The sequence below is a fragment of the Micropterus salmoides genome, unplaced genomic scaffold (assembly GCF_014851395.1).
Source record: "Micropterus salmoides isolate LMB-PRFRI ecotype aquatic unplaced genomic scaffold, ASM1485139v1 Ms_hic_scaffold_16, whole genome shotgun sequence".
Lineage (NCBI taxonomy): Eukaryota > Metazoa > Chordata > Actinopteri > Centrarchiformes > Centrarchidae > Micropterus > Micropterus salmoides.
The window spans coordinates 18,617,308-18,642,459 of NW_024040707.1; the positions used below are offsets into that span (position 1 = coordinate 18,617,308).

Below are 25,152 nucleotides of genomic sequence, written 5' to 3' on the forward strand. Positions count from 1 at the left end.
AATCAAAATAATAAAAGGCTATTCTGTATTGTACCTTTATTTTATTCTATTTAATGATATTTTGATTATAGGTTTTGTCTGGATGACTTTGTTGAGACCCCCCTCATTTTGCATGTTCGATTCGCTATTAAATCGCTAGAAGTGCCGTTGGTCTCCCAGCAAGGGTCTTATGTTGCTATTGTTTTGACGCTGGAGCCACATAAACGGTGATTTCAAGGCCCATTGAGCGCGCGATGGATTGTGCCCAAAATCCTCTGACGAGTGGAGAGCATTGATTATTGGAGGGGCGGCTAGAGTGACGCTAGAAGTTGTAAATCTGTTATCCGATCTGCACAGTGACGTTAAATTCAAACAGGATCATTAATGCTTCTTTTACGCTGTCCAACACTTTCAGATGTTAGATAGACAGATAGATAGCCTACATGGATAGATAATGCATCACTTGATATTGTTATTACTGTCATTGTTATTAGTAGTAATAAAAAAAAAATTGTCTGTTCTTTTTTAGTCAGTCTGTGTGTTGTTTTCTAGTTAAAGCACGTTGACAAAAGACTTTATGTAGTGGTGTCTTCCTGTTGTGTGATAGTGACATCTAGTGGCACTGTTTTGAACTACTGTCTCCCTTTAAGACATGTTGATAATGGATCATGTTTAATAAGAGGAGAAATCTTACATGATCTAATATACAAAATAACTATAGCTGACAACTATTATGTAGAAGATCAGAAAGTATAGGCTAATTTACCTTTGAAAAGAGTGAAGTATAAGATATATATTTACTTAAGACAGCTGAATAAATGTTCTTAATTTAATTTGTGCTAATAAACCACATATATTTTAAAATGAATATGTGTATTGTTGATTTGATTCTGTCATAACCTCATGCACAAAACACGGGAACAAAGGGGGAAAAAAAGGAACTGATGCATTCTCACAAGCCAAATGGCAACCGTTGCTGAATTTTGGTCAAAACAAATAATGGTAATCAATGTAATGTGGTAGTATGACAGGTCACTTGGAGCTCTTTGTGCAATGCTATGGCAATATATTCTGTATGAATCACTGGCATTCAGCCTTTACAGAAGGAAACATATTGTAGAGACGTTTCACACCTAGTGTCCTATTCCTCTGTTTCTGAGCATGCAGCATTAATGTCAGCAACTCTGCAGGAGGAAAAGAGTATCGGGGAAGCAGAGACAAAGAGAACATTTATTCTATTACAACCTATTATTAGCTGCATAATCGGTTATTAATGAGACACAGTATTTCCCCCTCTAACACCTCTTCACAAACATGAGAGTCTAATGTTAGTTAGGCTAAAATCAGTGTATTGAGCTTGACACAGAAACCCTTCACGTTGCTGCTTCACTCCCCCACACACACATCTCTGACCCAAATAAAAGCATGTGCTTGGAGTCATACAGCAGAGCTTGGTTCTTTCTTTATCTATTCCCCTCTTTATTCTACACTTGAGCTTTCATCTCTCCTCCACCTACGCTTTGCTACACAATTTCGCTCACATGCTATTCCATATATCCACCTCTGCCTCATTCACCTGCCAGTCCCTGAGCATCATCAGCACCCCTCCACCGGATACGCACAACTGACACACTTGACTTCATAGCTTGATTTCTCTACTCAGCAGTCATAGCGGCAGCTGGTGCACGGATTTTACACAAGTTTTGGTTGTCCAGGATTTGGAATGGCTCCTAAAAGAGAACCCTCCATTAAGAAGTCCCCTTCACCGGTTACCCAACCCAGACTGGGTCCTCCGTACCCCTGCATCCCTGCAGCTCCTGCAGCTCCAAAACTGTCTCAAGAGCAGAAACCTAGGATGTTACGTCCCTCGGATTTACCATTTGACCCCAGTACTTTGGAGGTGAGTAGAGTAGCTGTGTTACACTCTTTATGACAAAGCTAATGTGGGGCATTCATAATTATATTTAGAAATATTGTGTCCTATAAATTCTCTTATTTTCTTTGTTGCCAGATGTCAATTAGTTCTGTAAAAAACATCACATGCTGAGTATTTGCAAAGTAGCTCTCTATGATTCTGATGCTAATAAATTGTCAGCGTAAATCTGGAATCTAAGCTAAGCAAAGAAATGGGGCACTGAAAATAAGGCTGTCACCATCAGTGGCCTCCTTAGGGAGAAAGGAGCTCTCTCTTGCCACAGTGTGTGCTATTTATTTCACTGGGAAGGTCCAAAATGTTAACAGCCTGCTCCTTGTGATTCTTACACCTATGATTATTATGAGAAGCAAAATAACAAAACTAAAACTGTAATTCAAAACTGAAATTGAGGACATCATCATTTTTCACTAGATTAAAAATTTAGAGAGTTTGCACTTGCCCTATTTTTCAAAACTGCAAGCTGGCTGCAGAGAGCATAGACCTCCCCATAATTCTGCACTGTGACTTGGATAGAAGCTTGTGGGTTAAGTCACAGATAGAACCTGACAAACTAGAGATTTTTGGTTCACATGTAAAGCAATATGACACTAAGTAAAGAACATGATGTTATTAAGAAACTGTGTAATTATTTCACAGTTTGTCCAGCAGCAAACTCTGTACTCTATTATTAACAATAACTATTTTTGGAGAGGAGCATATCACAGCTGGATGGTGGTGCAGAGTTAGCTCAGAATGATGCTTTCAACTGTGAAATACCCTGCCTCCAATGCATGTCTTTGTCACAGCTCTTATAATATTAATCCTTTCTTGAAATGCATATGTTAAAAAGAACCAATAATGCTAAATGGAAGAATGAATGAATGGATTTTTGTAGTAAAGTATGGTCATCTAAATATTGAGTCCCATTTCTTCAAACCTCTCAATGACTGGAAATATAAATTAGCTAATAACCTTGCCTAACCTTTGTAATTAGTAAATATAAAATATCAGTGAATATAGGAATTTAGTAAACTATATGTCCATTGCCCAGTGAAAGCATGTTAAGTCCAAACTATTACAATGTTCTGAGGTCAAATCAGGCATATATAGGTCAATCAGACAAAACATTAAAGTAAAAATGTGTTAAAGAAATCAAGCTAAATGTCTCTAACATGTAGCCTACATATATATACTGATGCCCACATTAGACTTTGTACTAATGTGCTTTAACCTTGCTGCCATCCTCATGTGCTTTAAGTGTTACACTGTGTGTACTGCATGATTTAATGACGTGAGACAGTCCCATTTAGACTTTGAGGATATGTGGGTCATGTTAAGACACCCACTCCTGCTCACAGTTGGACCACAGACATAACAGCAACTCATAACTCCATAACCCACTGGTGGGTTTGAAATGCATGTTTTCTTTTTTTTTAAAACGTATTTTGGACTTAAACTTAGAATAGTGATCTTTCACCAAAATTACTTCATTCTACATGTCTCATTCAAAGATTTGTCAGCAATAAACTGTTTGCACTAACCAGGTACTGTAAAAAAAAAAAAAAAAAAAAACTCTGAGCTCCTCAGCACAACACTAGGAAGCTTTGAATGACTAGGCTGACACCATCAGTCACGTAACAGCAATTCAGCCAGTAAGTCTGAAAAGCTGGCTGTGTTTACACCTTTTAATATACACTCTATGGTTTACACTGTGGTAGAGTGGACATGGAAGGCAAGGATTCATGCTGGAGATACAAAACGTGGCATCAGTCCATGATCTCAGGCCATGATCATTCCTGCTCAGCCAGACGCTCACATCCTTAATGCAAACCCTAGCAAAGAACTTAGACTGTCCTTAGAATAAGCATTTGTGTTTGATATGTTTTTCTTAACAAAGAAATCACATTGTTAGATTACAAATTATCTTAATCCAGAAACCATGAATATGCAAATATTTTACTTATACACTTTATTCAAAAGTGTAACTACTTGACCCACTAAGCCTCCTACTATACCGAGCCCCTTCCCTTGTCCATCCTGTTTTTGCACTGAAGGTTTGAAGGCTTGAGGTATCACAAAACGGGGCTAGTATATACATGCCTTAAACTCAGATTTAATGTGAGCACAAGAGGTAAAAGACATTTTGAGTGGAGGTGAACCTTAAGTATTTAAATCACTTAATCATTAATGTAAGGGCAGACTCAAAATAAGTGACCTTTTGGCCTTCTTACCTTTGGTCTGTTAATGATTAAATCCAGCTCTAAAATTCAGCTTTTACCCTAAAGTTACTTATTTTATGTAGCCTACCTGTCACCCCAATCATAAAATTAATAGTTTAAGGACTTTTAAAGCAAATAATTCGTGTATTGTAAACCTCAAACCATACCTAGCTCTATATTCCTATATATGGAGTGTGTGGGTGTTCGGCCTACCTTGGTGTAAGGACGGCGTGCGTGCTCTACGTCATGACGCACAGCTGCTAGGGTTTTCTCACCCTGCCCTTCTCTGTGAGCCGTCACACATTCTTTAGTTTGCCGACGCCGCGGACACACCTCAGCCAACAAAACCATGGTGGGTTTTTTCTTCCACTCTGCTTAACTAGCATTACAATCGTTCTTGTGTAATCAACTATGTTCTTGTTTCAAGAAAGTAATTTCGTTGAGGCGAGGGTGTTAAGTTGGGTTTGAATATCTGAATTGCCTCGTTGGTCGCTAGCGGAAGTGCAACTTCTGAGAAGCTAACGTTAGCTTGCACGGTAGATAAAGTTAACAATCACACGATAGACTAATTAATGTCACCGAAGTACTGCGAGTACATCAATCGTTGCTAAATGTGCTGTAGTTAGGGAATAACTGGTTTGAGTAAATCTAACTAACTTAACTGTAAAACGCCTTTGAAGTTAACCCAAGCTAGCTAGCTTTGCATTGCGTTGCAGAAGGAACCATTTTCATGTTAGCCTAATTTCTCTTTGGACAGTCTGACTTCTCGGAAGATCAAATCGGTGGTGAGTTTTGATTTTGCCATTTTCCAGACCCCGCTTGTTTTGCATGCTTTCATTCTTGCTTGGTTCAGATGACACTTTGCCCTGTATCTCCACTATCACCCTGCTCTATGCCGTCTGTCATAGTAGTCTTGGTTTTAGGCTAGTTTTCCTTCTCTATTTCCGTACTGTTTCACCACTTTCCACTTGCAACTGCTTGTCCTTTCCAGATTGAATTTAACCTGGATCAGATTCATGGTAAGTCAGTGAAAGGGGACCGCCTTAGCCCAGAAACTGATGGCTATCTTAGTGTTCAGGGTGTGATCTGCATGTTGGTTTTGGATAAACCAAATCTGTTTTAAATGTGAATGAGAGTCGCTTTGCACTGTTGTTTGGTACGTCAAAATCAGTCATACTTTGCATATAACGTTATAATACTTACAAGCTTTGACAGTGTGTTGCAGTGTTTTTTGTATGTGGTCAGTCATGCATTAGCAGCACTTAAAAATCCAAACATAGCCAAAAGTGCATATCCGTTCTCATAAGTCTTGTTCTGTTAGACTGTAGTCATTCCTGGTTGTCAGTTTGCCATAAACTTTGCCTGTTATCTTCCAGCGGCTCATCTCCACAAGTGTGTGTGCCCTTTTTTGGTGCTGGAAACAGTGGTGGTTGGTTTTTGTCCTAGGGCTGGTTTGTTTAATCACCGTTTACTTAATAGGCTATAGCTACTCTCACTCTCCTCCTACTTTCCTCCACTCTTCTAATACCAAATATGGTGTTGGGAAGAGTTGCTCACAAGCCAGAAGGGAAGAGGCACATTCCTCAGAACAGGAAAAACTCCACAACAGTACTTGAGCTTTTTTGGGGAATAGCTTGTCCCCACAACAGACTGCTGCCCGGATATTGTGCAATCTATGTCTCCCTGATGGCTAGATCTTAGATAAGCTTTTTGTTTGGCTATTGAGCCCAACTAGAATGCCTAATGTTACACCAAAGCTACATTAATCAGCCTTGGGATCAATTACAAGATTGCATCATTGCTGACTGTTGATAACGCCCAGGAAATTCTGCTTAAACAACAACAAAAACACTCAATACGTTGTTATGTAAAGGCTGAGGTAGCTCACAGCCTTATTGACTTTTCAACAGCACAGTAAAATACTGACGGCAAAGTGGAGTGAATGCTGCGAGCCACCTGCAAGACCAATCTGCCAGATAGACTCCTACTTAATCTGGTAGTAAAACAGTGTGAATTACTGACACATTAATCTTGTTTGCTGCCATAAAATGAGATGTTATTAAAGATGACACTGGATTGACATGAACCCTAAGTGAACAAATAAGCTGTCTTTTCTACATTTTATACAAACCTACCTTTTTGACCATTGGGCACACAAAAGAAACATTTAAAGTTCAAAGGCAACTTGAGTGTCAAATACAAGTAATAAATGTACCATGTCCAATATTAGGTGACTTTAGTGAAGTACTCTATATTTTTGCAGCTTTTATCTGATGTTTTGTAGGAAGTGAATTTCCTTCTGTTTAGACGCACAGTATTTAGGATGTTCTTTGCCATGGCTTATTTTCTTCAAGATAGTAAATCTCTAAGCATTTGAGCCCTAGCAAAGAGTTTCCTTACTTTTACACTTCTCTTTTCATGAGAAATTTCTTTCATGCTATATTTATATCTGTTTGTTCTGGTGCTTTATTTGAGCTTTGACATGTGTCATTTACCACTACCTTTTAACACATTTCCCTGTAATTCAGACACATTTGATATCTTTGAAAATTTATTCCGCAAGTGTTGTATGTTGTGACTCCTACAAAGATGACAGAGTATGTAGTGTTGCATTGGTGGAGTTGTTTCACCTTGTTTCATCTTTTATTGATGCGTACTGAAAAAGTCAGACCAGATGAGTAACACCTATATACATAATTTGGTGAATTGAGGAAGTTAAGAGGTTTTTCAATGTCAACCAGCAAAGTGCAGAGAGCAAGTTGTTTCTTAGTGTTTGGACCATACTCTTATCATGTGAGTGGAAATAGTAATTTTGTCAAAAGAATTTCAGCTTTAAAAACTAAGTTCAGAATGTCTGAACAAAGCTTGTCTGTGCAGAGTCTGGCCAGTAAAGGTGTACAGTTTATCAATATATCTGTTTCTCTGAAAAGACTGGATAGTTATCTGGCATTTCAAACTTACACAGGTTCCTGCAGTGTGGTGCTGTTTGTGCTTTCTGCTCAACTTAAATTTAGGCCTACCAGCAGTAAACCAGATCATAAATTTCATCACTTCTCATTATCTGTGCTTAGTCTAGTCTATTTTTCTTTCTACTTTTCTTCTGTCTGGCTTTTCTGTTTTTCATCTATTTCCAGTTAACTTCCAATCTTCATATTATTCATCCATACATTTCTGCTTGTCTTTTCATTTCAACAATAATTTCTATCCTTATTCTAATTCGTTTTGTCTCTCTATATCCTGCAGACTTTAAGGATGCATTCCTGCTGTTCGACAGGACAGGAGATGGGAAGATCAGCTTCAGTCAGTGTGGGGACGTCATGCGGGCCCTGGGACAGAACCCTGTCAACGCTGAGGTGCTCAAGGTCCTGGGCAATCCCACGGCTGAGGGTGAGTGGAGAAAATTAAATTTACTGGGATTTCTAGCTGTGTAGCTATGTGTAGAACTCATTAGATTGTCGCTATGCTGGAAAACACACACAAAAAATCTCTCATAATTCAACTCTTGTAGTTGCAATGTTCTTTGTGTTGTAGCTGCCGCTGGAGACTTGCATCATTTATTCTGTTTTTCTTTTGCAGAGATGAACACCAAGATGCTAGACTTTGAGCAGTTCCTGCCCATGTTCCAGGCCATCGCCAAGAATAAAGATCAGGGCTCCATGGAGGATTTTGTGGAGGGACTGCGTGTCTTTGACAAGGAGGGCAATGGCACAGTAATGGGAGCAGAGCTTCGTCACGTCCTCACTACGTTAGGCAAGTTACATTTTTATCCCCCTTGAATAGATATCTGGAGACAAAGACTATTTTGGGTGGATTTCTTTTATACATGCTAGTTTTTTGTTGTTTGTTTTTGTTTTAGTTTTTTTGCTAAATTCTACAATAACCACAATGGATAGTATCAGTGCAAAATTTACTAGAAAAATGTATTTACTGAAAAATGAATGTACATGGCATCATGTAAGTATGTTATTGTTTGTAAATTAATTTGGCATCACGGGTATGCAAATGTCTTTTTGGTGTTATCGTTGTTTTTACTTAACTTCTATTTCCTGTGTTCATTTTTCTTGAAGTATGAAATCCTTTGTCATCACATTTTTAAAGAAGAAAGAAAAGCATGGTAATGTGATTTAACATTTTTTATGTTCTGTTTTCAGGTGAGAAAATGTCAGAGGAGGAAGTGGAGACGCTCTTGGCGGGACACGAAGATGCGAATGGCTGCATCAATTATGAAGGTGAGAGTGAAAGAAATAAACAAGCACGAAATAAGATGCTTGCTATAATTAGGCTGTGGCAATAAGCCTGCCAATTTTGGCAATGTGATAATGAAACCTCTGTCATGAAGTACGCTTATGTGTGCTGTGATATGTGAAATATCGGGTAATTGCCAAGATAAGTCCTTTGGGGGGGGGGGGAGAGGTAATTTTGACTGACACTCACTACAGTATTGCTTGATTATGTCTTATGATTAGTTGGGAGTCTTTTCATGTTACTTTCTACTGTCTCTTATGTGTTCTTTACACTAAGAGGCCATGTATAAATGTCAACATCTGACAGAGTGTTAACTGTTCTTCCTCCACAGCATTTGTCCGCCACATCATGTCAGGCTGAGGGCCGGTACGGGCATTTGGTATGCCATGAGATGGCACTTCCAGGCTTTCTTGCATTCTAGTCGTTAATAATCCACTCCCATTAGGCCAACCTAACACTAATTGGCTTTAGTTGTGCGCCTCACTTTGACCAGAACAGGAACAATGTGCTGTTGAATTGTAGATTTGACCTGTAGGCGCCCTGAGGGAAAGCCTGGTGGTCCCTCTCATCTTTAGTCCTGAGGCTTTGACCCACGTGTAGCCTCCTGCTGTTCTGTCTCTCTATCCTGCAGCCCTCTGTCTTGGCCCCTGGCTGCAGCATGCCCTTCTGCTTGTGTCTGGGACTCCCGTCAGTTTATACGGGAATATGGTGGACACACAGGGAAGTGACTGGTCTCATTCAAGGAAAGGCTGGTGAACTGATGGATGCAGAGATCACAAGGCAGCTCCTCTAATATAATTTGCATGTCATTGGTGCTATTAAAGAAGGCTTTCCCCTGTGTTGATGTTAGGGGTGCTGCTCTTTTCACAGACAGATTAAATAGACGGTCAATTTATTACTTTGAAGACATGTTTAATATTCAAGTATAACCGCCAGCTTAGGGAGAGTGGACCAGTCCCTTTTCCCCACTAACCAGATAATCGCAATGAGTTGCTCTTGTGCTGATTGTTTTCTCCTCTGTACTGATGGAAGCTGAATATGTAGCTGGCCGCTCTGACTGGACTGTAGCTCCCTTGATCTTCTCCCCTTTTCTCTGCTGCTCAACTAGAGGAAAGCAAACAGCGAGGATGGCTTCTCTAACCAGCTCTTCTTGGATCATAGACAATGCCAAATGCTTTGGCTGTTTATGAGATAGAGACGATTACCTTACTTCTTTCTCTTAATACCCTGTTCAACCCTTCTTTCCTCTGGGACAGCAGAATATAGGGGGATCTGCCTCCAAATGCAGCATCTCCCATCCAGGCTCACCAAAGCTGGATGGGGAGGGAGCTTATGTGCCACATGCTGTAGTTGGAGTGGGTCTCTGTCAAGATCTAGACCATGAGTCTCACATTTGCCTCTTTCTCATCTCTCTTTTACAGAACTGGTCAGGATGGTCATGAACGGGTGAAGACAAAGAGCATCCCACTTTTTTACCTTGTCACATCTACCTACCTTTTTGCAGTTAGCTTCTCCAGCCCCGCCCACTCCACCCTGTGCCCTTTCCATGGATTAGTTTTCCACATTTAATTTAAGAAGTGCCTTTACATTCCCTACAAAAGACCACAAATGGCTATTCCTGCCAGGTCCATTCACATACATAACTACTTGTATACCATTCAGGAGTCTTTGTGCTTGCATTGTTTGCAATAACATTCCAAGGACGCAGCACTGAAGATGACATAAATTGATAATGAAATACTGTAACTATTAAAAGTAGTGTGTCAGTGTTGGATGGGACATTAATATATATGTACGTAATAACTGTCAGAGACCTTCTGTATCATTGGCTAAGACTTGCTTTGGCTGAGGAACATGTTCTTCCCATTCTCCAAGTAAACCGACCATACTATCATGAGGTAGAAAGAAACATTTCGAATGGGTTCCCATGTTTTAAATTCACCCCAATTTTGTTGCTGCATTTAAATAAATGTGTTTCCTGAAAACATATCTTGGTGGTTTTTAGCAGGTTTGTTAGATTCAATAGAATGAGGTCCAAGACTCTTTACTGCCTTGTCTTACAACGTTCTGCACAATGCAATGATGTTGTTCCATTGACACAAGAGGGCAGTGTTGCTTCTGGAATCTGTAATGTTAAAAGGGCTGCTTCACTGTCAGACCACAGTGTATAATAGAGGAATATCTTGATCTGTTAAGCTTTTTTGAGCCAAATTAAGAGTTAATCAGGTGTGCAGGCTTTATTGCTCAAGTCAATATAAACTATTATTGCCTGTCTGAGACCATTTTAAGCTTTCACCTGTTGGTTGTTTAGGGACTTTGCATTTAAGCCAGGGGAAAAACTGATATGTATTTTGTCATGCTTTACATTTTCAGAGAAATCATTTGGTGACAAAGCACTATGATATGAGCTGTAGAAGGCTGTTTGGTGGCTTCCTGACCTTTTTTCTTCATTTTCTTCACATGCAACCACAACTGTTTCCCCTCATTAGGCACCACAGCTAGTGGACTGTGGAGCTTATGTGTGTGGGGTAAGGTTCAGGAGGGTGTCATAGTCCACTGCTGAATAGGTTGCCCACTAATTACTCGGGGTGTGTGTGTGTGTGTGTGGTCGATGGAAGTCAAGGCTATTGATTATTTTAATCCTCCTATTTGTGAGTCTGTGATCCTCGTGGCTCTGCATTCGACAGGGGAATCACTAATGGGCCTCAGCGCAGCCTGTCTCAGACCTCTCCCCGTCCAATTAACTTTCAACTGGAATCTGCCAGGAGAGAGAGCCGGGGGCTGGGCCCAGGCATGGCTCGGCTACATCCCTCATTCTCTGCTCAGGAGCCACAGATTCAACAAATCCTTTAAGTCTAGAATGCCATCAGCTCTACTCTAATTAGACACTTTCCCTTTTGCCAATAATCTAAGATTCACTTTCTTTAACATGGAGAGGACTCTCCCTCTGTCTGCTTTAGGAACTGTTAAAGTGGCTATATTTAAAATTATGGTCTCTTGAATAAACTGGTGATTTTAACTAGAAAATAGCAAAGTGTGGAAATATTCATCAAGTAATTCTAGGTGTATATATTAGATTTGTGAACATAGTTTATGTAGTGTATATGAAATGATACCCATAGTTTCAATATATGTTGCTGTCATTCATAAAATTAAAGACTAAAGGAAAATATTTCTGAGATACATTTTTAAACAAGGCACAATCTATTCAAGGTAATGGTGAGCAAAAACAATCTTGAATTTCAGATACCTTTCTTTAATTAGATTTTAGATCTCTATGGATAATAAGCAGGTAGAGAAAGAAAAATAGTTTGGCAGCTATTTTAATAATTGATCAATCACTTATCAAAATATTTCACAGGTCCCAGCTTTTCAAATGTGGGCATTTGCTTTTCTTTGTCTTATATGGCATTAAACTGAATTTCTTTGGGTTTTGGACTGTTAATTGACAAAACAAGACAATTGAAGAAATCACCTTGCTCTCTGGGAAATTGTAATGGACATGTTTAACTTTTTTCTCACATTTTATAGACCAACCAGTTGATTGATTGAGAAAAGAATCATTAGATGGATCAATAATGAAAATAATCATTAGTGGCCCTAGATTAAGATGGCTATGTTGGTCTGTTTCCCATAGCACTGTAAATATACTGTATGTATTCAGAAATATATATTCACTCAAAGAGAGCCCAACAAGATGTCCATAAAATCACTGTAGGATTATCAATGCATTCATAGAAATGTACCAATATTATTTATGGAAGATTTCAGCAATTCTCTGAATGTTTTCTTTTTATTGGTGGGCTTTCCAACACATCTTACTTCAAAACCCTGATAAGCCTCATCGAACACTGAACCCGTTTGGTTGTTTGTACAATTGATCACTATATTGTTACATTTAAAATGTATACATTCAATGGATTTTGTAGATCCTGGGTGTATTGTAAGCTGAGATCAATATAGCAGTATTAATGTTTGAGTCTTAGTGTCTTAAGACATATTGGAAATCCATGCTGTAGCAGGCAGTGGCCGTGGTCAGCCACTGTTCGATCTCTGCTGCAAGTCCACGCAGCCATGTCATGCATCCAATTCTCCCCAGTCGGTCCAAGTGGTCACTCCAAATTAAAACTGAACAAGGGTCTGCGTGTCTTATGACTGTTGAACGTACGTGCCTTTATTCAGCCCTGACTTTCAACACGCCAAAACAACATGCAAGAACACAGACATGGTAGGTATAGATATTTTAATAACAATTGTCTACTCAATCTATTCAACATACCAGATAGCCCATCCCATGATTACTGTTTATACTGTACATATGGTATGACTTTGACAGGGTCTCTCAAAAATAAAGTACTAAGTAGGTATGGCAGTGTAATTACAGTAATGTGTCTGTAATGTATTTTACAATAATAAATGTGAAGTAAAACACCGCAGCTGTTGCTTTTCACTGCCTTACAGTATCTGTATATCCACTCGTACATACTGACATACCCCCACACACACAATATTTTCAATAATGCACTCGGCAATTAAAACATCACCACACGAGTGCCATTCATAAAATGCGTTGCCTTGTTATGTTAATGTTTAGTTTTATCTTGCTGTGTGAGATCCTGTGTCATGATGGTAACAGGAATGAAAAGGTCACACATCTGTGTTTATTCAGATGGCCTTATTTTCATCAGTACTGCCCCGATGCAGGGTGAATCACAACAGGCATTTAATTAATTTCATGTGGCGTAATTCACTTTAGGGAAGAAAAATGTTTACAGTGATGAAAATATACTCAGGCCAATCGATCAAAGGTCACTGGAATGGAGAGCAGAAATGTGTAAGGTAAATATTGTAGAGGTAAAGACTGGAATACAGTAGGTGTGCATTTGCCTCAGTTTAGTAATCTTGATTAATGGCACCCTCAACACCATTGTTGCATTAAAAAAACAATTAGACTGATGGTGTTTGTTATATTGCAGTTCTCACAATGTCACTTAATACGAAACACATTATTATTAGTAATTTATAATTAGTATTTTTGATATTTCAGAGCCACGACGTGCAATTATTATGCGCACCTATATTTTACATATTCTGAAATTTGCACACAATGGGCACCAGAAAATTCAGCTGATCATAATGATTGGCTCAAAATCATACAACTTAATTCCAATTATCTCTTATTTCCACTCTATCCAGACTTCTGCAGTCTCTTGTGATCTCAGCGTGTGTGTGTGTGTGTGTGCGTGTGTCTGTTGCATATATGTGTGTATGTATTTGTGTGCACATGCATTCATTGTGCATGTACACGTCTGTTTATGTGCATTAATCTGCGTTCGTACATGCCTGTATAAGTGTGAACATGTCTATGTGTACAGTATGAGAGTGTCCTTTCTCCATGAGCCAGGATTCAATTCAGTCTGGGTAGATAAGGAAGCCGGAGAAGGTGCTGTACTTGTTTGTGTTCCCTCCATGGACCTTCCCTCCATCCAGCTGCACACACACCTCATCGCCCACGTCCAAATGCAGGATCACACTGTTGGAGGCATAGTCGTAATTCTGATCAGCGTCCTGAGCGATGGCGCTGGCTCTTACCTGTCACCCACAGACGACATATGCATTGACAATTAGAACATGGACAAAACTGAATAAACACTTGCAAATGTCACCGCCACTTACTAAACAGCTCCAGGAACTCTACAGCTCTTTAAAACTAAATCTACCAAATCTTGTTCTATTCCTTTATCACATTTTCCCCCCAAGTTGGGTATGATCAGTTATTAACATTCTTCAAATGAGACACTCATGAGTATGACATCACCCCCACCCTCATGCTGGATGAACAGATGGATGGAACTGTGACCTGTGACCCCAGAGGTGGACTGAGAACACAGCCACTCTGCCTCTTATTGATCAGCTGTGGCTGGGGCTCGGGGAGCGAGGGTGGAGATTTGATTGGATTGTGGAGATAAGCGGACTCACTGGGGACAACAGGTTGTCTATGGGGGAACTAGCTCAGCAGAGAAAGAGCATCACACCAGCTATTGACCTGTTGCTTATGATCCTGGGCCAGCTCAATATGCATGATATTGAGTGGATATGCCGGAGCCAGACAGTTTCACATTTGCATGCTTTGTGTGAGTTCGGTGTTATTGACCAAGCAGCAGTGGATCTTTACTTGTTTGTTAACATTTAATTGGGTTTACTCACTGTAGACATTTAAATACACATGCCTAGATTGAGTTACAGTTGTGCAGGAAACGGGCCTTTTTATTGTTTTTAACGGGCATGTACATGTAAGAGACTTTAAGTAAATTGTATGTATGTAGGTCTTGCCATAGATTCAAGATGCCCTTCGTGTATACAGACAGACAGACAGACAGACAGACAGACAAAGTACTTTTACAAAGCAAAATTGCCAAAAATTAAAATCATACACGAGGTTGCATTCCATAAAAACTCTCAAGCAGCATGTATCAATAATTCTGGTGAAGCAGCTCCAATCATCAGACATATGTCAGCCATCAGTGGCCTTGTGTCTGGCTCAGTGTCCATCTAGGATGGAAGCACTCAATCTGTGTCAGCAGCCAGACAAGACACGCACATCTCCATGACAGCCACGGAATATGATCTGCAACTCAACTACCATCATGTCATTCCCATCACTTGGGCCCCTATCTCCCCAACGAGCATGTATCAAATTGAAGACAGTCAATAGCTGGGCAACAGAGCCTGAATTACTGTAGCTTAAACAATATGCTCTCTTCCCACCTACACCAATCTGTTGTGCCATCATCTGAGCACATTTTACAAAATCTATCAACCCCAAAGTTGCGTTCAATATCCTGGGCACTATCTGTAGGTCTCCTTAAATGAGATGCAGGTCATGGATGCTGCATCCAACATACAGTATGTTGGTGTCCAGTGAAAAGCATGTCCCTGTCCACCCTAAACCAAATTGATTAAGGGCACAGAGAAGTAGATCTCCTGAGGCTTCACAGCTCAACAACCACACATTAAAACTGACCACAGCTATTGTTACTCTACTACAACAGTCTTGTTTCATTAGATTTTAGATTCTGCAGTCCTCATGGGTGTTTAAAATGGCCATATTTCTCACTGCAGGGCTATTCCGCTTTTCTCATGTTAATGTGGAATAAATGTGCACTGTAAACAGTGTTTTGTAGGAAGTGAAAACATAACTAAAAGAAACACTGGGGGAGATGGTGAGGAAGTGTAAGTCAGATGCATTAATACCTGTTCCTCTGGCTGTCAAGGTATCACTTTCTGTGATACCTTGTGAAAGACATGCCTCTATAGACAACCAGAAACCCCTGTCACCCCACTGTCAAAAACAGATATTTTCATTTGGTTGTTGTTACCAACAAGATCACGAGCTGTAAGGGGAAGCCGCTGTGAAAAGTACTTATTGGAGCAGTTTTGTGAACACATGACAGGACATGGAGGTCGATTTGATCATTTAAACTATAACACCACAGAAAAGAACTCCAAATACAACATTCCTTCTCCATTGTAAAAGAACCTTCGGGAAAACTCTGCACATGGGAGAGAGACAGACTAGAAAAGTGGGGAAGCATAAGTAATCTAAATAAATGTATAATATCTAATGAAATGTATGCAAATTGTAACAAGAAGGCAGAAGGTGGCCTGTGAAACTTATGTACACAGGGTAGGCCTCAGTGGAGACTTCTTGGGTAAAAAGAAATCATTCTGGATATGGAACCTTGATATGTTTGATGTAATCACATTATTATAAGATTGTTATATTGAATGTATGTGTACTTATATATCCATGTAAGGAGAACCAACAAATACTGTTGTTTTGCCTAAACTCTGTTTCACCTTTAAATTCTTGTGAACACCATGATTGTCATCAAGGGTTTAAAAAGTTTGTGTGCTTTAGAGAAATAAAAGTTTCTCACTCAGGGGGGATATCAGATTAATGAGTTGTTTTGCGGAACTTTGATAACATGGAAAGAACCTAGAATTCTGAAGTGCAATGACGCAGTTTAGAAATTCACCGGAAGTCAACGTGGCATTGAGCAGAGGGGAGTATTAAATATGGGAGAGGGAGAGATTGTTGGAGCGGACATTTTTCAGTATCTGCAGAGCAGGGACAATTTCTCCGGCATCACCTTGGTTCATCTCTTTAAAGATTTAAAACAATCTAAGACAATTATTTAGACTTCTACTGAATTAATTGATTACCTAAATTCTGAAATATTGTGATCTAAATTGTGTGACTAACTAATTTTGTGTAGTTTAGAATCCTTCACCAGGGTAATCACCCGGAGGGGGTAACAACTCCTAAAATTTGATTACTGTTTAACTCTATTCATCTTTATTTTGATTTTGCCATTTTACTATTCATATTTTGTAATCGTTGTTGGAACATTCATATACTCAGTTATTATTTTTACATGCACAATAAAAATCATTATATTAAGATGACAGTTTATTGATTCCTTTTTTATGTGTTTTTGATTATTGATTGGGGGACACAGCCAGACCAAAAAGAATCGACACATGTAGATATGCTCATTGCAACCCTGTCTCCTTGAAATTGTGTGTATTTGCTACATCAACTATGTTTTGAAATGAGTGAAGCCAAATATTGTTGATTGAAAGTGAAAATGATTAGTTTGGCTTTGGAAATGCCAGAGCACTAAGGGGCGCCAGTGGTAATCTGGCCTAGAGCACCAAAATGGTCAAAAACAGTCCAGTCTAAGGACACCATACAATATATTGCTTCATTCTGTAGTTAAGATGTTGACAAATGTAGCTAACTGGTGAAATTATTAGATCCCTTCATGAAAATATAGTGTAGATGGCAAGAGAATTTATTCTGGTGTAATATGGCCTCCTTTTTATTTCTATCTGTTAATTGTATGTTATGTAGTAAAAGTTAAACAGAAATAGAATTAAAAGAAACACTGGCTCAATGGGGGAAATGGTGAGGACATGTAAGTCAGATACATTAATACCTGTTCCTCAGTCTGCCTAAATAGGGCTGTCTGGGATGTGGAGAAGTGAAAGACATGCCTCTACAGACAACCAGAAACCCCTTATATTACGATTTATCATTCATCCTGTGGTTAAGATGTTGATAAATCTAGCTAACTGGTGAAATTATTAGATCCCTTCATGAAAGTATAGTGCAGGTGGAGAGATAAAAATATTCTAATGCAATCTGACATCTTCTTTTTTCAGAGCAAAATCAAAGTTCATAAGAAACTTAGTAATTTCTCTAACAACAATTTGTAGGTGGTAGGCACTTAAATAGAATGTGACAACTTATTAATATGAACATTTATAGAATGTGCAAAATGTATATTTTTATATATATCAAATTGATTTACTATATGATCAGACCCAACTCTTTTTTTTCCGTTTTGCATGCCCTTGTGTCACCCAGGCTGCTCAATTAGTATAATTAAACGCTTTTTTAGGCCCTCAGAAGACCATCTCTCAAATAATGACACCAATCCATTGTCATCTGGAAAGGTTATATTGTTGTTCTGCTTGACATGTGTAGTGACAGCCAATACATCCCATTTGCATGTTTGACTGCAGCTGACAGTTGTTGTGACTTCCTATCGACACCAGGCATATGTCATCCTGCTCATTATTTTGGCTAAACAGTGTAACGGAGGGAGATGTAGGGAGATCTTTCCTCCCTCAGGTCTTCTCGGATTCTCAGGACTTAGTGCGTGGAAGTGCGGTTGAATTCTGTACAACGAAATAATATTCATCACTCAAATCATTTTGCCAATATGTGCTTCAGCTGATGTCCATGTGCGTGAAGGAATAATGCAAGCCATCCATTAACGCAGATACCAGACAGAGAGGCATGAGGGAGCCATGGTGGGATTAGGACAGGAAGCCAACAAAGGAGATGGATACGGCTGGAGGACACAGACTGATCCGTGTGAACCAGGCAGCACACTGTGCTGATCCTGGAGCTGGAAGGGTTGTGAGCCATGAGGCAGGGGCCCCCAGGGCTTGCCTGTGGCTGTCTCTGTCTCTGCCTAGCCCTTTCATTATAGGGCCTCCAGTAAACATGCCTGGGAGGAGAGGGGGCCACAGGCAAGGAGGAAGGAGGGGCGGTGGTGTCGGAGAGCAGCTGCAGTGTCATTTTCTATACAAGTGCAGCCGCAGCGCAGAAGACAGACAAGGATAGACGAAAAGATGGGAGAGGGAGGGGGAAAAAACAAAAACAAGAGGCCAGAGGGTTGAGGAAGGGGGAAGGAGGGGGGCTAGAGTAACAAACTGATCAAGCGAGGCTATTTTGTGAGACCAGGGAGATGTGGGGGTATATGAAGTCTTGTTTTTATCTGTGGTGCTGTGCTCCACTGGTAATAAAACTGACAGGATTCATTCACTGTGATATACTGACCTCTTAGAGCGGAGACAATAGAAAAGTAGCTGTTAAACTTACCTAAGGGACTCCAGCACAAGGCAGGAGGGTTGGGGACAAGTATGGGGGGGAGCGATGTTGTGGAAATAGAATATTTATTGAATAGGTTTTCCCTCTCCTCTGGGAGCCCAGGGATTACATGGCGACAAGCGACTACGGTACCTCAGATTGCTATTACCTGCCATACAGCATTAAAATGTTGTCAGCTGCACTGTAATGGTCAAAGCCATGCACATTGTGAAAGGCATTGACTTATTTTATTTACTGTGTTTCTTAAGAGGAACCTTTTCATACATTTTATTGAGATCTTTTATGGATTAAAAAGACAACATTTGACTTCTCTTCATCGAACATATTCTGCTGTGTACTGTATCTAACTCTTTCTTGCCCTCAGATCTGAGGCTAATTATATTTCACCTGTAGCATATCTATGTCCCTGTACTGGGGGAAGTTAATACAGGTACCGGTCATTACAGCGAGTGATGACATTTTAACACTACTGTGTGAAATAACTTGACCTTTAACTGAGCTATTAAAAGAGTCTACGACAGGTGAAAAACAACGGAGAGATTAAATGGGAGCCGAGCCAGTATCTATTTGTCTACATTTCACATTGTATTAAGAATATTTAATATACATATACAGTGGTGCACTGTGAGAATGTAAATGAGGTAGGCAGCTCACATACCAGTTGGGGGGGAAAGGGAAGAAGCTCTGTTGAGAAGGTACGCATGACGTATTACCACCCTTCACAGCAGAAAGCATGCCAACATTAGCATAAACTGTCTTAATAACATTTGCTACCAAGCTGGAATATCAAGTAGCATACAACTCATGTATCCTTGACAGTGATTTAAGAAATAGGGTGATTAAATGTATTTATAACAGCGGTGGCACTAATGAGAAGTGCATTCATAACTTTTTTCTAGGGTGAATCAATATTCAATGATTATGTATCACGTGGATATAATATGGAGCCATCAGCTTCCCAAACTGGCTTATCAAATTTGGCAATGTTTCCCAACTGTGCAAAAAAAAAAAGAAAATAGGGTGTAACAGTGAGCAAACATCCACATCATGCATTGGAATTGCACTGTAAGTGAATTACAGTCACATTACGAACATGAAAGCCCCCTTCAATCGCAAATCCCCTGGCTCCAAAGCCCTGTCATGCTGCAATGATTTGTGAAAGTTAGATTGAGGTGTGAGCAGGTAGGCTTTACAGAGTGGGGACTTAGCGAAGGTAATAGGTATCGGATCTATAGCAATCCCATGGAAGCCCTGCCACAGTCAGCACATCCTCCTGAGATCCTGGCATTGCATTATACCACAACCATGTCGCCTGGCACGAGTCCATGCAGTAAATGCAGTTTGCCTAATTTAACATCATTAGCAAAGACGATTTGAGTCACGCATCAAAAATTCCCAGAGGAAATATATTGACATCCAGGATTAATGAATTTACTGCTTTCAAATTGTCTCAGGTTTCTCTCTTTCTCTGGCCGGCCTTGATCACTTGTCAAGCCGAGACATGTTGAGTGGGTGTCCATCGGTCCACCAGCCTCCCTGATGCCTCGTCTACAAGCCCACTGTCTCTACACCTCCATTAAGTCATCTATCTTCCTCTGCTCCACCCCTGATCTTCCCATCAACCCACTTGTCTTGTTTTGCTCCCACTTTCACTGTCTCCAAGTGGACGTCTCAGCATGCTCCTGTCATGTCGAGTCTCTTGTGTTTTACTCATTCATCGCTGAATCTGTCTCAGTACCAAATCTGTTAGAGTGGCTGCCTCATAAACCTAAGCTTACAAATGACCTTATCTGTTAAGGTGTAAAAGTTACAACACATGCGGAGAGGGAAGGTGTCAAATTTGTGGCTATGGCAATCGTTTTTATGTTTTGGGGTTTTTTTGGTTTATAAAAACTCAACGGGATGACAAATATCAAATAAAGCCTCAGTACCTACGGCAATAGTTAAACAGGCGGTTTGATTCTACAGTCAGGAATGCAACCTGTCAGACATCGTGCCCATTTAGTAAACCCTGGCCACTGACTACCCGCCTGCCTCGGGGCTTCAATAACTCCAAATATGATCAGGAATACTGCAGCACTTCATTTACACTCCAGTTTAATCCACCAGCAGCTCTATTTGGGTAGATGCCTGTTAGGTGAGTGCTCTATTTAACAGAACTGTTTAAGGAGGCCACATAACGGATGTCAGATTGACCTGGGTGAGGTTAAATGATTGAGTTGAGTGAAAAGATAATTAATGGAGAATCAATGAACAAGCTGGGGAGGGGTTAGGCGAAAAAGTATAGAGGGTGTTCAGGGATCCAATCTAAGATGTGTAAATTATTTAGCAGGCTAAGATGACTTGAATGACAATATAGGACATTAGGCAGGCAGCCTTAAACACAAATTCACCTTTGTGGTCTTGTCATATACAGTACAATCAAGCAATGCTTAATGATGAATAATTTTCAACATTTACTTTTACGAAAGTCTAAATTAACTATACTAAATCAACCTCATTTACAACTGTGGTGATGAAAAGTACAGTATGTACCCTGTGTGCACTTGTTTAAACGTTCCTTGGTACACTGCATGTGTAGTAAGGTAGGTCTGAGAAGAAAGCATTTTGCATTTAAAGTCTTTGATGAATGAATGAACGAATGTGAAAAGCAACTTGAAGAATGTTTCCTGAATTTGGAGTCCTCTGATGAAATCCCTGTGATTTATCCCACCTCTCCCCTTCCCCCCCATCAGCCCCTCTGTCTTTAATTAGTGTCTGGGGAATGAGGGAGTGGATGAGTGGACTGTCAATTTTACATTCATTATTTATTTAGCTGAGGTGTAAACTGACTGGTCCACGTACTGACAGACATTTCTCCTGTGCTCTTTTGCACTTCTGTTTAGGCGATAATCAGGCTCTGTGTATGATACTTACTAATTAGACTGTTCCTTTTGCCGGTGGCGGCTGCATTCTGCCACTTGTCATTTAGCCACAGTACATGTGGGAATGCAAATATCTTTAGCTGGGATTTTAAACTGTATAGCATGAAGCATTCCCCTTAATGAGAAGAAAGATTGCTATTTCATTCTTTGGCTGTCATGTTGCCACCTGCTAAGTGGAATGTGCTCTGAATCTGAAGAGCTCAATGTTACAGAGGTGAATGTGAGTCAATGGTAACACAGGATGGACAGTGAAAAAGAAACTGTTGCATGGTCGTGTGTGTGCATACATACAAACACATACATACAGAGCATCTGTTATACAGGCACATTCATGCATGCACATACTCACACTACACACACCCGGACACACACACACTCACACACACACACACACAATTACTAACCAGTCCGTTCTTCTTCAGGTCTGCCCACATGCTGGTGCCATCACCACCTCTCATCAGAACATGGTAGGTGAAGAAGTAGATGCCAGGCAGAGGACAAGTGAACTTTCCGGTGCTGGGCTCATAGTAATTGCCCACATTGGTCACAACATCATCAAATTTCAATATTTCACTTCCCTCGTGCTGCTTGCGTAGCCCTGCATAAAAGGCGATTTTGGGAGTGTACAGTGAGGGAGAATAGCCACCAGGACCGGGACCTGGCGGCCCCTGTGGCCCTGGTTTGCCTGGCTCTCCAGGGGGTCCACGTGCTCCCGGAGGACCTGGGATCCCTGGAGGCCCACGAAGCCCAGACTTTATCTTCTTCCCAGAATAATCCTGGGGTGGTGGAGACACAGCTGTCAGCTCCTGGCCAGGCTGAGACGTCGTGTATGGGTCACATACCATCCTGCAGCTTCCAAGCATTTCATAATGGCTCCCTGCGTTTCCGGTGTTCCTCCCTTTGGTTGTGTGGACCAGCAAGGGAATGGCTACCAACAGTATTAGAACCATGGCCACACCTACAGCAGCTCCAATGACTCGTTTCCTGCGGCTGAGCCGCGAAGCGGCCAGCGTCAGGAAGTCTTCTTCCCCTTTGGCTGGAATAGTGCCGGCCAGGATGAACCCTCTCAGAGAACCAGTATGGTATGAAAGGTGAAGAAGGTATCACTGGGCTAAGTATGAGAGAAAACGCAAAATGGCAGACAACCAGGGGGGAAGAAAACGGATGATGGGGTCCCAGAGAAGTGATAAAGATGTCCAAGGGACCAAGAACAAGATATTTAAAAGCCTGTGGTTAAAAAGGTGAACCCTTTACACACCACAGTGTTTAAGGAAACACACACAAAAATCTGGATGTCTCAGATTTGTGGTGGCATACTACAAAAAACACAAGTTATTTGTCTGGTTCACCTTTGTTGACTCTGTTGTCTTCTAGTTCAATTTAATTTTCAGCATCAAACAGAAACCATGACTGGCACTGAAAGGGCTGTTGTGAAAGCGGAGCTTATTAAAAGTATGCTGAAACGAGGGCCGGTGTCAAATTCAGCTAATTTAGGAGGGAGTGGAGGTATTGTTTGTTGTCTTGGATGAAGTATGCTTTACAGTTTTCTTACAGATTAAGAATCTTCTTTCAAGTCCCCCCTACAAAGCACAGGATTTCACTTCATGTGGACGTCTCACTTAATGCCAAGTGACAAAAGTTCATCACAGATCTTTTCCTGACACAATCATCTTAAATCCCCACTTTTGTCTTGTTTCCACTGTCCACATTAAAAAGGTGCCGTTTTCGGGGAACAAATAACACTTTTGTCAGCCTGCATGGGCTGTTGATAGATTTCTCCTGTGACTATATCTGCATCTGGAAAGCAAAAAGAGCAAAAATACTCAATAACTGATTTGTCCTTATTTACTCCTTATTTACTACTATTGTCATAAATTAACTATAATATAACTGCATTAATTCAAAGACAATGATAAAGATCAGGACAAAATAATAGTTTCTAAAATAAAGATGGTAACGATGTGCTCTATTAATAAGCCAAATAATGATGAATATAAATGTTTTTTAAAGGTGATACTTGTAAATTACAATTATGGTCATTCTCTACAATGCGTCATGTTTGTCCTTAAATTTAAAACTGAACCTAAAAACTCACCATCTGCTCTTTATAATCCAAAAAATGTTTCTCTAGGATAAAATTCTTTGTTGATCAGTTCAGCCCGCCGTCCCACCAAAATGACTGAAGGACTTTGGACCGCTGGAGTGCCAAACGGAGAGAGCCGACGGGTGCGCAGGAGATGACAGGAAAGTGACGAGAGTTTCTTAATCAGCGCTTAATCCCCTCTTTTCTTTCCAGGTAGAAAATAGAGAGCAGATGGCTAACTTCGGAGGAAATGAAGCCCAGAAAATACCTGCTAGAACACTTTTTGACACAAGTCCAAATGAGGGAAGCAAGGCAATCTGACGCTCCTATTCAGAGTGACTGTCCACTGTATCGCTTATCGCAGTGTTTGGTCCATGGGTAGTCCTAGTCGACACCTGTTAGATCTCTCTCTCTCTCTCTCTCTGTCTCTCTCTCTCGCTGCTCGCTCTCTCGCTCTCTTACTTGATCATACCAGCAATTTTATTTTGCTTCTCAGTCTCTAATAAAAAAAACTGTAGACCACAGCCAGATTTAGCTATATTGAAATGGATTGGCAACCTAAACTGAGGGCTAACATCCATTGAAGATTTTTTATTGTATTTTACAATAAACAGTGTGGTAAAATACATAAAAATACAATAAAAATATTAATCATATATTATTATTTGTGAGCCAAATTCAAATGGTATCCTAAATATATTTCACTGTAAACCGATAAAAATGGGGGCTGGATGATGCCTCCCATCTGTGTCTTGTTAGCCTGACATTCACCTGTTGTCCGAGGCACACTGGTTGCAAGCAAAATGTTTGATAAAGTGTTGCAAAACGAAGGCAGATGTTTTCATCTTCTGTGTGCCAGGAAAAAGGGAGGACAGAGGTGGGTGACTATAAGTAAAAGCTGCCTCAGCATGATGTGTGAGGAATGGAGAGGAGACACTAAATGTTCCCCAGACCATCGTCTGTGTGTGTGACTCGCATCCCACAGCCATAAAGCCTCATTAGTGAGACACCCTGCCCCACACATTGTGCTGCTCTTCTTCCTTTACCTAAAACCTTACACACAAACACATACAATGCCTGCCCTCTGGTGTACACATACACACACACACACACATGCACAGACGTAGACATATGTAGGTATACATAGAGAAGGAGTTTTTTAGTTTTAGTAATGGAAGACCGTGTTTTGTACTGAACATTTTCTCACTGTTGTAATGGCAGTAGGGGAATAATGTGATGCCATTTGGGCTAAAATAGGCTTCCTACAATTTTAGTTACCAGTGTACTGTGTAGTTCACGTGTTGATACCCTTCCACTGCAGA

At 40.3% G+C, this 25,152-nt stretch overlaps 2 protein-coding genes across 4 annotated transcripts; one reads left to right on the plus strand and one right to left on the minus strand.

Moving 5' to 3' along the window:
• The first annotated feature begins 4,345 nt into the window (after positions 1-4,345).
• zgc:153867 (uncharacterized protein LOC337226 homolog) lies at positions 4,346-10,347 on the plus strand. 3 transcript variants are annotated; one of them, XM_038722575.1, is made up of 7 exons: positions 4,346-4,465; positions 4,871-4,898; positions 7,357-7,500; positions 7,690-7,863; positions 8,265-8,342; positions 8,690-8,737; positions 9,780-10,347. In XM_038722575.1, exons 1-6 carry the CDS (start codon positions 4,463-4,465, stop codon positions 8,716-8,718), a joined length of 456 nt encoding a protein of 151 aa, XP_038578503.1. In that variant the 5' UTR covers positions 4,346-4,462; the 3' UTR covers positions 8,719-8,737; positions 9,780-10,347. The 3 variants fall into 3 exon arrangements, with proteins under 3 accessions (XP_038578503.1, XP_038578502.1, XP_038578500.1); XM_038722574.1 differs by having other exon boundaries at positions 8,690-8,724; XM_038722572.1 differs by lacking the exon at positions 8,690-8,737.
• Positions 10,348-12,397: 2,050 nt separating this feature from the next.
• Positions 12,398-24,183, minus strand: c1ql4a (complement component 1, q subcomponent-like 4). Its single transcript, XM_038722571.1, has 3 exons — positions 23,843-24,183; positions 22,152-23,544; positions 12,398-13,950 (listed from the first exon to the last, which is right to left on the minus strand). Exons 2-3 carry the CDS (start codon positions 22,695-22,697, stop codon positions 13,771-13,773), a joined length of 726 nt encoding a protein of 241 aa, XP_038578499.1. The 5' UTR covers positions 22,698-23,544; positions 23,843-24,183; the 3' UTR covers positions 12,398-13,770.
• Between the last annotated feature and the right edge of the window lie 969 nt (positions 24,184-25,152).